Genomic DNA, 13,945 nt, shown 5'->3' with positions numbered 1-13,945 from the left:
TAGTGCTGTTTGTCTGTGTGTTTGGGGATGTGCCTGCTTCAATTTTGTGTAATTCGATGTACCAACATTCAATTTATTTGAGCTCCATCTTGAAATACTGTTATTTATGAGCTCCTGACATTAAATGTAGAGCTACCATTCTGTCCTAACAATAAGAACCTCCGTTGTCTAAATAGTTTTGCTGTTCGGAACATCTCTAAACCGCTAATGCATTTAGATGAGGATTACTGTGGGATTACTTCCCCAATGTTGAGTTACTACACTTCCACGAAGGCAGTTTTGATCTATGCAGGCTGGGACCTCCTTTCTTCCCCCCACCCCTTTTTGCTTTCTCATTTGGTGCTTGTAATGTCTCTAAAATATTTATAGAGAGCCAGCTACGCTGAGTTAGAGCAACACTTCCACTGCTATTATTAAAACCGACTCTTAAATAATGAATCTGAATGTAAAAAAAACAAGATTTCATCAAAGATGATAGTCAGGAGGACACTTGTTATAGTGCAAAAGAAATTGAGAGAGAGTTTGATGGGCTTTGTAACTACGGCGGCTCAAGCCTCCCTGATCCAAAGTCCCCATGTCAGATTGCCCTTAATCTGATCATTATCTGCAGTCTGACTTCTTGACCCAGTAATCTAGAAAGTAGCACTGTGCACTGCCCAGCACATACAGAACATGGTGTGACAGTGTGCTGCTTCTGCCGGACCCATTTCTATAAATAAAATACACAACTGTAGACAGAGGTGTTAAACTACACTTGGTCAGCAGAAGTGTTGTCGTCATCCTTCATTATGATCCAGTATTAAATATGTTCCTCTTCTCGACAACACATCATTGTATGGTGATGCTGCTTGTGTGATTGATTACCGTGGATGGATTACAGTGCATATTTGGAGAAGGGCGGGTCAGACAGATGACGCATTATTGTTGTATGACTCAAGAGACACAAATGACTGGCACGGAGGTCGCAAAACACAGAAGGATTATTCAGTTTCATGATGCACGAGTGCCTCTATTACATAAGTAAAACCTCATTTGTCATCTTTCTGGGTGAATTAGGCGTCTTCTTCAAAAAGATGTTGACAGTCAGCTCGTTTGTCCCCATAAACTCCCACATAAAAGACTTGTTCATGTTTCTAACAGATTGATTTTAAACATTTAATTGAGTTGGATTTATAAATTTGACATTTTCGTAGTGATCTGTGCCTCAGGAAGGTGATAAACAGCATTATCTAGTATCAGCGAGGGTGTCCCAGAATAATGGAATACAAAGTCGTACTTTCAAAGAGGGAATCCTAGAAAAACCTGAAAAAAGAATCCTATGAAACAGAGTACACACAATGTGGACAGTCAAAATGAAAAGAAGTAGGCCAAGTGATCCATTTACATGGCAGCTTGAGCTTTTTGTGCCACTGAACATCACCCTCTGCCCCCCCCCCCCCCCCCCCCCAATCTTCTCTCAGTACCACTACTCTTCAGCCTCTCTCGCTCAAGTGTCCGAGGCAGGCTGCCTCTCCTCTTCGGGCTGTCGTACCCAGCAATAGCTGCTGTGTGGTGACTGCATCTACTCAAGCTTGAAATCTGAGCCAATTATGTCAGCAGATGTTACAGACAGAGAGGAGAGCAAGCGTGAGAGGAGGCGATATAAAAGGAGGGGGATACACGAATAACAGAAATGTTAGTAAGTTTATAAAAAGCAATCAAACATCGAGGAGCAGTTATTATTATTTTTTTTTATAGCAGTAGTCCAAAAATGAACAAAAAGCAGCAAAGATGCATCGCAAAATTAACATCACAGGAGTTTTTTCCTCAATGATCTCCGATTTGTTGCAAATTACAGAAGCCTAATTTAATTTAATTCTTTCTCTCTTCCAATATTTTTTCATAAAAATGCAAAAGATGTGGATGTGACTGTATTCTTTACTGACAAATATATCATTGGGCACTTGGTCAAGACTCAAATAATACACCCTGCCAGTAGCACTTCAGACAAAACACCAAGACAAACACTATTCGACAAATCATTTCACATTAGTGAAAGCACAAACTGTTTCAAAAATCCCAACATTTTTACTTTCCATTTTGTTGGCATTTCCAATACCATGTTCAATTATTTCCTCAGCATCACTATAGATCTCTTCACTATGTGCTCTGAATCAGTGGACAGCGAGCACAGCCAGAAATAAAACGGCCAACAATAGTTCTCTAGGTATTTCAATGGTCAAAAATCACAAAATTATTTAAGTGGCAGAATTTAGCTTCACAGAGGACAAACAAACAGATGGATACGGTCTTCGAAACACCACAGCACACAGCACAATACAAAGACACAGCTGCTTCTCCTATTAAAGAGATAATGCACTCGTGTAACCTTTCCTTGAAACTGGGGAGGAAAAAAAGCGCTGCAGTTCTGTTTGCTCCCCCAGATTTTTGTACACAGAGCAAACAAGAGCATTTTGATTGGACCCTGGCACAAGTTTTGTACAGGCTAAAGTGTGTGTCTTGGTTTTAACACTTCGACAATTGTAAAAAGTAACAATGGCAGGTGGTTATCTTACACTGACTGTTGGCCCCTGTCAGAAGTGAAACTTTCATTGCTGTCATGATACCTCTGTCCCGTGAACAGTGCCAGACAGTAAGTGCATGGGCTTTACGTTCTCTCTTCAAACTGTCTCTATCTCTGCTTAAAGGTTTTCCCCTTTAAATACTTCCTCTTCCACTCTAAATCGCTATTTCCTCTTCCTACTTCCTCTCATATGAGCTTCAGCAGCAGCTCGTAGGTGGCGTTGATGATCCCCCAGGAAAGAAGTGAACGGTGGTAGTTGAGGTGGGCCCCTCTGAAGAGCATGGCCAGGCTGCCACCCCTCTCTCTCCACACTGTTAACAGCACCTCCCTGCAGGGCTGGAAGGCTCCACCGACCTGAGACTGAGCCCGGGACTTTACCACATTTAATGGGTAGAACATGATGCCGAGGGCTGCTCCCAACACCCCTCCACACACGAAATCATTAACCATGTGACTGGCCCTGCTTGTAGCTTCTGGGAGCTGCTCTTTAATGGGACCACGGAGCCCGAAGAAGAGCACATTGCTGGGGCCATTACGGAGGAGTATGGGCACGAGGCCACGGTAGCACTCTCTGACGCCATACTCGGTAAGAAGTGTCCGGAAGGTGTGGGCTGTGTTGTTGAAGCGCCCGTGATGCCGATGGTCTTGAAGGAGAGTCTGCACGCGCTCAAACGGCGTCAGGAAGGCCTCCGCAACTCCTGCCAGCACTGCAGCGAAGCTCCGCGTGACCAGCTCCGGCGAGCCGCTGCTACCGGCCTGCTCGAGTAAGACTCTCGAAAAGTCCTCGTACAGGCCAAACATGATGGCAACGGTGGTGCTCTTCTGGAGCAGCGGCGGCAGCAGGCCCCGGTACAGATTCCTCAGACCATCCCGCTGGAGCTGTTGCACCGCCTCAGTGGCCAACACACCGTGCAGCTGCTGGCGGAACAGCACCTTCTGGATGGGGAAGGTCACCACAATATTGGTAAAGGCTGCGATGGAACCACAGACGTAGTGCTTCCCTTGAGAACCCAACATGGTGCTCAGAACCCCAGCGGGCAGCAGGGAGTTGCTTCCTTTTGGCAGGGCGGCCTGCGGCTGAGGTGTCCGGGCAGACTCTGAGTCCATGGTGCTAACAGCCATGGGAGGCTCAGTGCACCGCAGTCTGGTACTTTAGCATCACATCAGCACTGCACTCTTCTGTAAAATACATACCATAGAGGAGAGAGAAAATATCAGATATGTGGTTTTTATCTCCTTTCACACTTACACGTAACATCAATTACATTTTAGCCAAACATGCTTAAGCTAAATTATTTTATTTTTTTATGGATTGTAATAAAGAAATCTACCAACATAGCTTTTATTAAAGAAGGCCATAACAATAAATATTTAAAAAAAACCTCAAACAACAAAATGTAAATGCATTAAAATAAATCAATAAAAAATTAAATAAAATAAATACAAATGTTACATATAATTCCACATAAATCTTTGGCTTTTAAAGCTTTAATATTGTGCAATTTATTTTTGAAAATCCGGTAATATGCAATATTTAAGTTTCAAATGTTATTTATGTGTGTGAAGAATACACCGATTTATACTTGAAACAGCAAGAACAGATTTGATCAAACAAAAGCAAGAGCCCACCAATTAAGAGTAAGTGTTTACATGCCCGGTAGTAAATAGAGGATGTTGTCGAGGAGTTGTCTAAATATAGAACAAAAAGGAGATAGCGCCAGCAAAGCTTTGAGGTCATTGGAGGTCAAAGTGTGTCAACCACAATATGCCTCCAGAAATCTTCATGCATAGTTTCAGGTCAGTTTGACAAACCGGAGTGTCACATGGCTGCTGACCCTCGGCCATGATATTGAAATTCATTCGAAAGCTTAAATTCAGGGTTATTTGTTCGCCTACTCATGCTGCGACACAGAGGAAGTGTTGGGAAGGTTACTTTTGAAATGTAATACGTTTTTTTTTTTTAAATTACGTCATCAAAATAATGTATCTTATTACATTTGCTTATTTTATGATGACTTTTTTTTTAATAAGTGTTTTAAACTGGGCAATAAAGCTGAAAAGTCCTAAATACCACATTTAAACTAGGCCGTGTGATTCTCCCAACAGCACGAGACCCTGATTACTGTCAAGACTTTTATTAAAAGTTGTTCTTCAATATAACTTGAATTAAAACGGGGAACATAATGATTTTAAAGCACAATCACCAGTATGTGAATCATAACTGACAGCAGTAAAAGAAAAACGTTCCCAATATTTAAAACCAAGTCTACATTCAGGAATGGTGATAGAAGTACGAACAGGCCCGGGTGCCGTCCACACCCTGAGTGACTCACTGGTGAATATTTCCTCGTCTTATCAGATGATACGTCCACTGCCTTTATAGGTTTACCCTGGAGCAATGCACATTCATTTGATTGGCAGATGAGGCAGTGTGAATTATAATAAAATCACCAATCAACAACAAGACTCCAAATTTGAGCTCCTGCTGACAGATGAATGGAGCTTTCCGAGACAGAAGTCAATACTATAGCCTCCATATAAACTTCTTTTTTTTTTTTTTAACCAAAATGATTATATTTATGTGTAATCATCCACATTTTTTTTAAATACTAACTGTAATTGAATCACATATTTTATTCTCAGTAACTGATTATAATTACATATATTTTCTAAATTAAACATGTGACTAGTTACTCCCCGACACTGCACAGAAAAAAACAAAAAAACAATAACTCAAACGACATCTTCCTCGCAGCTGCAGTGACTCTGCAGAATTACATTTCCTGTGCAGACATAAAACCCGAGCAAGTAATATTACGACGATGCAATTGTAACTCAACAGAGAAATACACGCCCGACACATATGAAAGCTTGTTCGTGACACATAAAGTGAACCGAGTATTTTATTTTGGAAACGCGAGTGCGTTCTTGAGCTTTCGTGTTTTTATGGCACATTTTAACACAATAACTGTTCAATTTAACCGCATTGAACGACTCGGGAGATGTCAACATGTGAGCCGCCTGGCGTGCTAAGTGGCTAGCTCCGGAGAGCCGGAGCGGACCAGCCCTGATCGATGATTGGTCGGAGACTCCGTCGACGGACACTGAATGTCAAAGGAGCGAGTCCCGTAAAGCGCCGAGTTTTTTGTTTTACCTGCAGCGCGTACCCGTCGCTGTCCTATCTCCGGACAGGTAGAGGGCTTTTAGTTGATTATTTTTTGCAGGGCCACTGCTGCTGTAGGTCGAGTCTTCAGCCCCACTAGAGGCAGCAGCAGCAGCTGATAGCGATGCTACTTCCGCGCATGCGCAATGCAGGCAGCGCTCGAGAGCATATACAGACGGACGGACGGGCGGGCCAACGGCTGCTTCAGAGACCTTTTTTTTTTTTTTTTTACAACGCGTCAAATTAGTTCATTGTGTCACACAAAGTACAATCGCGGAGAGTTTGAGTTGATAAATTACCCCTGATATTTGTTTTGACGCCCAGAATATATTGAACAAAGCCAAACCGCTTGTTTTCGTGACGTTTTGGTGCGACTGCGGCAGCGTTTGGACGTCGGTCGTAAAGCGGGACGCGAGCGTGATGTTTTACGCCTTCGTTGTGACGTCAGTATCCTAAACGTTTACGTTTCGGTCAATACAGGTCGAGCCTTGTCTGGTAAATCATAAAGGACTTTCTTTTTTTTTTAAATTATTATTATCGCTTTCGGCATTGATTAATGTAAAATGTCAGCGCAAAAAGACTGCGAGTTTTTGGTGAAGAGAGCCCGGGAGCTGGTGTCCGATGATCCCTGTGCAGCTAAAGCCTGGCTCATCACCGCCAGAACCCTTTACCCTGCAGACTTCAACATACAGGTCGGCGTCGACCTCAGCTTCTTCACGCTGCGACATCCACGTCGAGTTTAACGTGACACGTTTGTTCACCCGCGTTGTGAAATCTCGTGAAATGATGTTAATTTCTTTCCACAGTACGAAATGTACATCATTGAACGCAACGCAGAGAGGACCGCGTCGGCGGGGAGGCTGCTGTATGACATGTGAGTCACACGGTGGTATTTCTTGTCGGACCGCTGCTGATGTCGAGCCCCCCGTGCTGAGCCTCAACACTTTTATTTGTCCGTCCTGTAGGTTTATAAACTTTCCCGACCAGCCCGTTGTGTGGCGTGAGATTAGTGTGATCACAGCTGCCCTGCGCAGTGACTCTCAGGACAAGCATGCCCAGTTTCTACGAGGTGAGTGGAGTTCACTCGCTTTAAGGAGAGTAATAGTGAAGCGTGGGTCACCGTGAGATGGACGATGTTTGAATTAGGAATCAGATGAGTGACCACTTCTCTCTGTGTGTGTGTGTGTGTGTGTGTGTGTGTGTGTGTGTGTGTGTGTGTGTGTGTGTGTGTGTGTGTCTCGTCCAGGGCTTTTTGAGACTCTGCCTGGTCGTGTGCAGTGCGAGATGCTGCTGAAAGCCACAGAGCAGTGTTTCAACACTTTGGAGAAGGCAGAGATGCTGCTCCTCCTCCTGAAGCGCTTTCCAGAGTCTGTAGTCCAACACGGGGTGTGTAATATTACCATAACTGTTGTACTCCCGAGATTTGAGCCTGGTGTAAATAATATTTAAAAACTAAATGGGAGCAATCTGCTGTGTTGTTAGGTCAATTTAGGAGAGACATTGTTGGAGGCGGAGGCATCAGAGAACGTGGAGACTCCTGTCAACTGCTTCAGAAAACTTTTTGGTTGGTGAAATACTATTAATAAAATCTGTTTTAAAATCATTTTGCAAAAAACACTTGGTATATATAACGTTTTTTTTGTTTTTATTACTATTACAGTGTGTGATGTCCTTCCTTTGGTCATAAACAACATGGACATGCGCCTGCCAGCCAGCTTAATGCAGAAATACATGCTGAAAGCAGCAGAATTCTACATTGGTTATGTTACCCGTGGACCTTCTCCTGATGTACAGATTCAAGGTAACGTTTTACTGTGTTTTTGTTTTTACTGTGTTTATTCTTTCTTTTTCTCTCTTAGTGCCAGGTGAGTGGGATACCTTTGATTCCCAGTATTTCTTGTTCTACATTAATTTCTGTCTCCCCCTTTTTTTTTTTTTCTAATTACTGCCTGCGGGACATTATTATTTTCCCCTTGTTCTTTGTTTCAGGCTCTCAGGAAGGTGGGACTCTGAAGTCACCCACTGTGTCCCGTGGCTCCCAGCGCTATGTGATCGACGGCCTGTCGGAAAAATCGTCAGTGGTTGCAGAGCCCTGGGAGAAGCTGTTAGATATTCTTTTTGTGGTTGGAGCCCGCTGTGAGTGGCAGGGAGACAAGGGACAGAGGTACTCTCATCAGACTGATCGTCACGACTGTGTTGTGTTGCACAGAGATAATGCTTTCATTTACAGTTGCTGGTTTACTCAGTGCACCAACTGAAGCCACAACAAATGCAGTCCAATACAACGGTGTTACTATGTTTCAGAGAGCATGTCAACTCAATTTTATGGTCATTTCTGAAGCTACAGTTTGTGGTGCCATTGACTTAAATCAGCATGGGAAGGAATATTCATGGACAACATTTTTCCTTTTTTGTACATTTGTAGTAAAAGAATATGACATATTAATGTTAATCAAAAACAAACACTTGTAGCTGGTTGCTAATAATGAAATCAAATGTTTTTAAAGTGAGTGTGTTTGTGTGTTTGTGTGCTCCAGGAGTTATGTGGACATGCTTCAGAGAGTGAAGGAGCTGTGTCGCTACCTGCCTGGTCTGGAAGGAGACACGAGGTCCCGCTGCTGCTGTCAGGTGGTCATCTGTGCTGCACTCGTCCTCTTCCGCAGCGCCTTCCTCTATGTCTCAGCCGTGCAGCCCGCACTCTTCCAGGGTCAGTCTCAATCTTTGCAATCACACATAGTTCCCTGTTGGTGCATTTCATTCGGATTTCTCAGGATAAGCACCCCTGTCATCTTTTCAGTAAAAGGTTGCGGTGACATTATTTGTTTATGTTTCCTAGGTGTCAGTGCTTTGAGTTCAGGGCCGTGGATCCTTGTGGAGGATTTGAGCTCAGTGTATAGTGATGTGGAGGTGGAGAGAGGAGCAGTGAAACATGCACATAAGAAACGCAAACTGGCAGATGGGAGAGAGAAGACGATGGTGAGGATCATTTCGATGTTTTCTACAATATTCCTGTGAAAGCCCAAAAAGGTGACTTTAACATGTTGGTACATGACTAAAGTTTGCTTCCATTGCATTTGCTTTTTGGTTACTGTGCACGTGTGTGTTGTTGTAGAGCTCAGATGATGAGGAAGGTTTGGGGAAAAGCCGCAGTCGACACGTTTTAGTGAATAAGACTGAGATGCCCAGCTGGTCGGAGACTCTGGAGAGCTTTCGCACAGCGAGAGAAGGCTGGGATCTCCTTCACTCCCACGATAGTGTGGAAACTGGTAAGCACCTCTTACATTTGTTTGTGTTTATGTTTAAACATTCAGACAGGGTCCAGTCATGTTGTCACCAAATCATAAAGTGGCTACCACTACAACCACAATAGATGCCGGTGGATTCTTACTGCTTTTACATTTTGTTTTGCTAAAGAGACATTATTAATTTACTATAAGGAAGGCAAGGATGAAGGTTTTAATCATTTAAATGAACTTTGCATTTTAATGTCTCTCAGAGTTCAAGAAGATCTGCGCCTCATGGAAGACCGACAGCTGGCTGTGGTTCAGAATATTCCTCACCGACATGATTATATACCAGGTAAGAGTTTATATTTTTGTTTGTGACAAGACACCTACAGCCCTTTTTTCTGTGTTCTGTATTACCACTACTTGCTTATGCCTCATTGTGTTACCTGTAGGATCAGAGTATTTTACCATTGATTGATTACTGGTTTCAATAAAACTCTATTGATCTGTGTGGGGAAATGCAATCATGGTAAGAACAGCAAAGAACAGGTTATATTGATACACATTTTTATTTAAACTATATTTTAAGAATGGCACAAATAAAGATTATAAAACACAACACAAACTGATTACAACAAGTTCATTAAAGTTTGGCCATTTTTAATAAAATATGAACAATCTGTTAATCCTAATTGAAACATATTTATGTACATATTGATGTATCTTTCCATGTGCCTCACAAGTTGCCTGCGATTATGTACTCTTGACTATGCGTGCGTATGTCATCTCCAGGGGCAGTACCGCAAGGCCCTCTCCAGCCTGCACCAGATGGCTGCAGTGCAGCAGCCTCAGCCCGGCCAGCAGAGCCCCTCAGGTCAGGCCAGTCTGGAGCACCACAGGGCCCTCATACAGCAGGCATCCTGCCACTATGCGCTGGGAGAATACAGGGTACACACATGCACACGACCACACTCTTAGTGTATATATCAGGTGGTGGGGGGGGGGGCATGCATATACAGACATGCTTCTATTTTTCAGTTTTTTGTTCATATTCTGAATGTACACCCAGCACAAAATATACGGTGTTATACTATTTTGTTGACTAGTAATTTAACCTTTTGCATCACATTTAAATGTAATAATTTGGAGTTGTTTGTCTCGTAATCCCACTTTGCAGAGATATGCTGTTCAGGTGTCATCTATACTGTGTACACGTTTACATATTTTTGGGGGCTGTTTTGTTTTTAAACATTAGGTGTAGTTACAGAAAAATACAACCTTCCCTTGACCAGCCCCAAAAATGAATCTTATGACACATCCCGGCCTGAAGGTGGCGTTATAGTTAAGATTTATTACAGAGTCTTGCAACTGCTTCATATGTTTAGTACATCCTATTTCTCAATTTGCTCTACAACAAACTGCAGTTAGTACCCGTTCATACCTGGATACCCACACGCATACAGTTTTGTACTATATCAGTGTTTGACATGTAAACCTAAAAATAAAAAGAAGTGCAGCGTGTGTGCTAACTTACATAAAGTCATCAATACAATTTAGAAAAAAGTAGGAGCCTCGCAAAAAAGATACTCATGCAGTCTGTTTATTTTAATGAAGTTTTGTGGAATAGCCCTGCAAGTAATGCACATCATGAATGTAATGTACTGTATCTTGGTTATCAGATGGCCTGTGAGAAGCTACTGGATGTTGTCAGTGGACTGGTACCCCCAAACCAAGAACCAACTAAGGCCCCAGAGGAGCAGGTTAGAGTCAAGAACAAAACTAGGAAAGGTAAATGCCTCCTGAGCTCACACACTGATTCTGATTATGAGCAGCTTTAAATTTGTTTTGCAAAACTGACACCTCAAACTCTCTTTTGTATTGTCTTCAAAACTGGTTAGTATTGTAAAGGTCTATATGTTGATACATACATGTGACCGTTATCTCGGTAGTACTACAGTACAATACAGTATTACCACTTGGACCACAAGTTTTATCTGGTGTAATTTGCATGTTCATGAAAAACCGCTGACTCTTTTGGAGCTAATGTTTTCCCTTTGGTGATTCAAGATACAAAAGTTAGCCGCCCACTTCTGTGTGAGAATTCAATTAGAAATTTGAATAGAAGTCTTAATTTCATCAGAACATTGCCTCTTTTTTAAATTTTGTTTAGGTAATGACCTGAGATTGCTTCCCTGCACCAGCAAAGCTGTGTTACCTTTCTGTCTCCAGCTGATGCTCGCCTGCTTCAAGGTACTTTGAGTAGTTGATTCTGTCAAAGTGAAACGGCTTTGAAATCTGTATATCATTTGTTCTTTTCATATTCACTTGAGAATCCAAAAACAGAAAATCCTTTTTATTGTTTTTAATTTATGAATCCAACACAAAACAAATAACAGCTTGAATTCGTACTTTTGATTTTATGCTCAAGTCAAAACATAGAACTGAATTTCATTGCGATATTTAATCGGTCTGATTTGTGTGACCAGGAAGTCATTTACTTCTTCATGTGTTACACTTAATAAGCTTGCACTGGATGTACTTAACAGCTATCACTAGATCACTTTGATACTGAAGAAATCTTAAATAACCTGAGTTTCTTAGGTAGGTTCTGAAGCGTTGTCAATCCTGAGTTACACTGTGCTGCAAATAGTCTCATTTTTCATTCTATTTGTTTAAATTTTGGTCATAATTAAACATTTGTAATTACAAGATCCCGATGACCACTTCTATTCATGAACCAGATTGTGTGACTGTTTTCTCAAATTACCAGATAATATATAACAGAACATTGAAGCAGGATTGAACATGAAAAGAACAAATACAAACACAGATTCTTGGAGTCTATGATTGTTATTGTAGGACTTTAATAAAACACGCACTGTGTTTGTCCAGTGGATTTTTCAAGACTGCATGTAGATTTTGATATAAATCCTTGTTTAACAATCTTTTTTTTTTTCTTATCGGGACCAATCAGCTCCGTGCCTTCACTGACAATCGTGACGATCTGTCCCTCGGACATGTGGTGGTGCTCCTGCAGCATGACTGGCCACAGGGCGAGATGCTGTTTTTAAAGGCCGTGGATAAAATCTGTCAGCAAGGCAGTTTCCAGTATGAGAATTTCTTCAACTATGTCACCAGTATCCTTTTTTGTAAACGCGGAAACAACCACAACACTGTAAAACCTGTCGAGAACATAGTCACATGTTCTGTTTATAGGCCGGTTTTTTTTGTGGTGACTTTAACTATGTTCTCATGTTGGTTTCCATAAGCTCATGGTCTTTCTCAGACATTGACATGCTGGAGGAGTTTGCATACCTGCGTACTCCAGAAGGAGGAAGAATCCAGCTGGAGCTGCTGCCCAATCAGGGAATGCTGATAAAGTAAGCAACCCCCATACTGAGTTTTTTCCAGTTTGACTCTGCACTCTCCCGTTCTGTTGGTGTGTTTTTAAAGAGAGCCGTGCTATTGACTGATGATCTACATAGACATGGCCTGTGGGGAGAATTTTTACTTTGAACTGAAAAAGCTGTTAACGGAGCGGGTCTTATAAACGGAAGGAGTTCTTGGTAAAAAAAAGAAAAGAAAAATACGCTATAATCAAACTCCTTCATTCATTGTTGTAGAAGACACTTGAATGCACCCTCACTGACTGAGAGTTGTTGAATGTTGCTGTCCCTCAGGAACCCTAGCCCCGCCCTGGGGGTGGAGTTAAATACCCTTCTGCTCCAAGGGGTGCAGACGATGGACAGGTACCCCAGGCCCCTCCTCCCACAGTCCCCATCCCGCCCACACCAGTCACCCTTCCTTCATTCCCAGCTTCAAGGCTTGTCATCCCCCAGTTTTAATTTGGGCCTGTCATTTTACATCAAGAGTCAGTCGTTCTTTGATTTCCTGTCGGCGTTTGTTTATTTGAGCCATTACTTGTCTTTCTGTGGTCATCGTTGTTGTTGTTGTTGTTGTTGCTGTTGTTGTTATTTGAGGATGATGTTGGTGGTGTTGTACAGTCAGTTTAGTTTTTTGCCTTTTCATGACACTTGATCTCATTTCATCTGTGGACATGCTTTATGTGGTTTTGATTTATTTGAATGGAACATGTGTTGTTTAAAGTTGACTGGCTGATATAAGGAGAAAGTAACATGCTGTTTCCATGACTTTGTCTTTACTGAATACGTCATATAGATCCCACTTTCAATTTATGTACAGTCAGCTCATAAGAATGCATTTCTGACCATGTTTGTGTTTATTTTTTATCCTTTTACTCTTGCAGGCACCACACGGTGACTCGAGGAATCACCAAAGGAGTGAAGGAGGATTTCCGCCTGGCTATGGAGAGGCAGGTGTCGCGTTGTGGAGAGAACTTGCTCCTTGTGCTCCACCGTTTCTGCATTAACGAGAAAATAATCATCATCCAGTCTCTTCCCTGACACCAAACCTGTGGATTTTGAACCTTTTCATAGTTTAAGTCCCAGGCATAGTTTAATGCAGTTGGACTGACTTTATGACTCCAAAACGTGTCTCCCAACAGAGGAAACATTTCTTGCTCTCTTGTCTTCATCATCCATCACTGAACTCTAAAGAGCAGAGTGAGCCTGTGTTTCTCCTCGCCTTAAAAGTGGACCTCTGTTTTCAGAGAGTTAGAGACAATACTGGATATGCAGTGCTGCTGTTTTTTTTCCACAGTACAGTATGTGTGTAATCTTCTTCCTTATTAGTACAAAGTTGGAGTTTTAGCATGTTGTGCTCAACCTCAACATGTCATATTGTGCTGTTTTGTGGGAGTCGATATTGACAAAAGAATCAAATGGATTTTTGATACTCTTTGATAAAGTTTGTTTTTGCTACAGTCTTGATCAAATTGTTAGTTGATATGGGTGTTTACATTAAATGTTACCTGAATGGTTGAAAAACGTTGACATGTTATACATCTGTATCTACAAAGCGCATCAGATCATCATCCGCTCACAATAGAATGACATGAGTTAAAAAGAAAAA

The 13,945-nt window shown here is 42.0% G+C and overlaps 2 protein-coding genes across 4 annotated transcripts; one reads left to right on the top strand and one right to left on the bottom strand.

Annotated features, from left to right (window-relative positions):
- Nucleotides 1-1,145: 1,145 nt before the first annotated feature.
- Nucleotides 1,146-5,846, bottom strand: LOC138634424 (mitochondrial nicotinamide adenine dinucleotide transporter SLC25A51-like). The gene is made up of 2 exons (XM_069721336.1): nt 5,718-5,846; nt 1,146-3,742 (listed from the first exon to the last, which is right to left on the bottom strand). Exon 2 carries the CDS (start codon nt 3,683-3,685, stop codon nt 2,750-2,752), a length of 936 nt encoding a protein of 311 aa, XP_069577437.1. The 5' UTR covers nt 3,686-3,742; nt 5,718-5,846; the 3' UTR covers nt 1,146-2,749.
- Nucleotides 5,847-6,106: 260 nt separating this feature from the next.
- ints10 (integrator complex subunit 10) lies at nt 6,107-13,860 on the top strand. 3 transcript variants are annotated; one of them, XM_069721334.1, is made up of 18 exons: nt 6,107-6,418; nt 6,533-6,600; nt 6,692-6,795; nt 6,973-7,112; nt 7,209-7,290; nt 7,387-7,527; nt 7,716-7,890; nt 8,264-8,433; nt 8,563-8,702; nt 8,839-8,992; nt 9,223-9,305; nt 9,746-9,901; nt 10,633-10,741; nt 11,124-11,203; nt 11,928-12,090; nt 12,240-12,333; nt 12,634-12,702; nt 13,221-13,860. In XM_069721334.1, the coding sequence occupies exons 1-18, from the start codon at nt 6,290-6,292 to the stop codon at nt 13,375-13,377; spliced, it is 2,214 nt and encodes a 737-aa protein (XP_069577435.1). In that variant the 5' UTR covers nt 6,107-6,289; the 3' UTR covers nt 13,378-13,860. The 3 variants fall into 3 exon arrangements, with proteins under 3 accessions (XP_069577435.1, XP_069577436.1, XP_069577434.1); XM_069721335.1 differs by lacking the exon at nt 12,634-12,702; XM_069721333.1 differs by having other exon boundaries at nt 12,634-13,310.
- The last annotated feature ends 85 nt before the right edge of the window (nt 13,861-13,945 follow it).

This window comes from Brachyistius frenatus, unplaced genomic scaffold, assembly GCF_029030835.1.
Source record: "Brachyistius frenatus isolate BFR_SWC_R1_liver_20210118 unplaced genomic scaffold, ASM2903083v1 Contig_261, whole genome shotgun sequence".
NCBI lineage: Eukaryota > Metazoa > Chordata > Actinopteri > Embiotocidae > Brachyistius > Brachyistius frenatus.
Note: the sequence above shows the minus strand (reverse complement) of the source record. Positions and strands in the feature narration are given on the sequence as shown.

What these genes read in the sequence shown, in the direction of transcription:
- LOC138634424 (XM_069721336.1), bottom strand. Translation starts at nt 3,685, where the DNA reads ATGGCTGTTAGCACCATGGACTCAGAGTCTGCCCGGACACCTCAGCCG.
- ints10 (XM_069721333.1), top strand. Translation starts at nt 6,290, where the DNA reads ATGTCAGCGCAAAAAGACTGCGAGTTTTTGGTGAAGAGAGCCCGGGAG. An exon ending in TTTCTTCAACTATGTCACCA is followed by an intron (nt 12,091 to 12,239) that starts GTATCCTTTTTT and finishes GGTCTTTCTCAG; the next exon opens with ACATTGACATGCTGGAGGAG. An exon ending in AATCAGGGAATGCTGATAAA is followed by an intron (nt 12,334 to 12,633) that starts GTAAGCAACCCC and finishes GCTGTCCCTCAG; the next exon opens with GAACCCTAGCCCCGCCCTGG.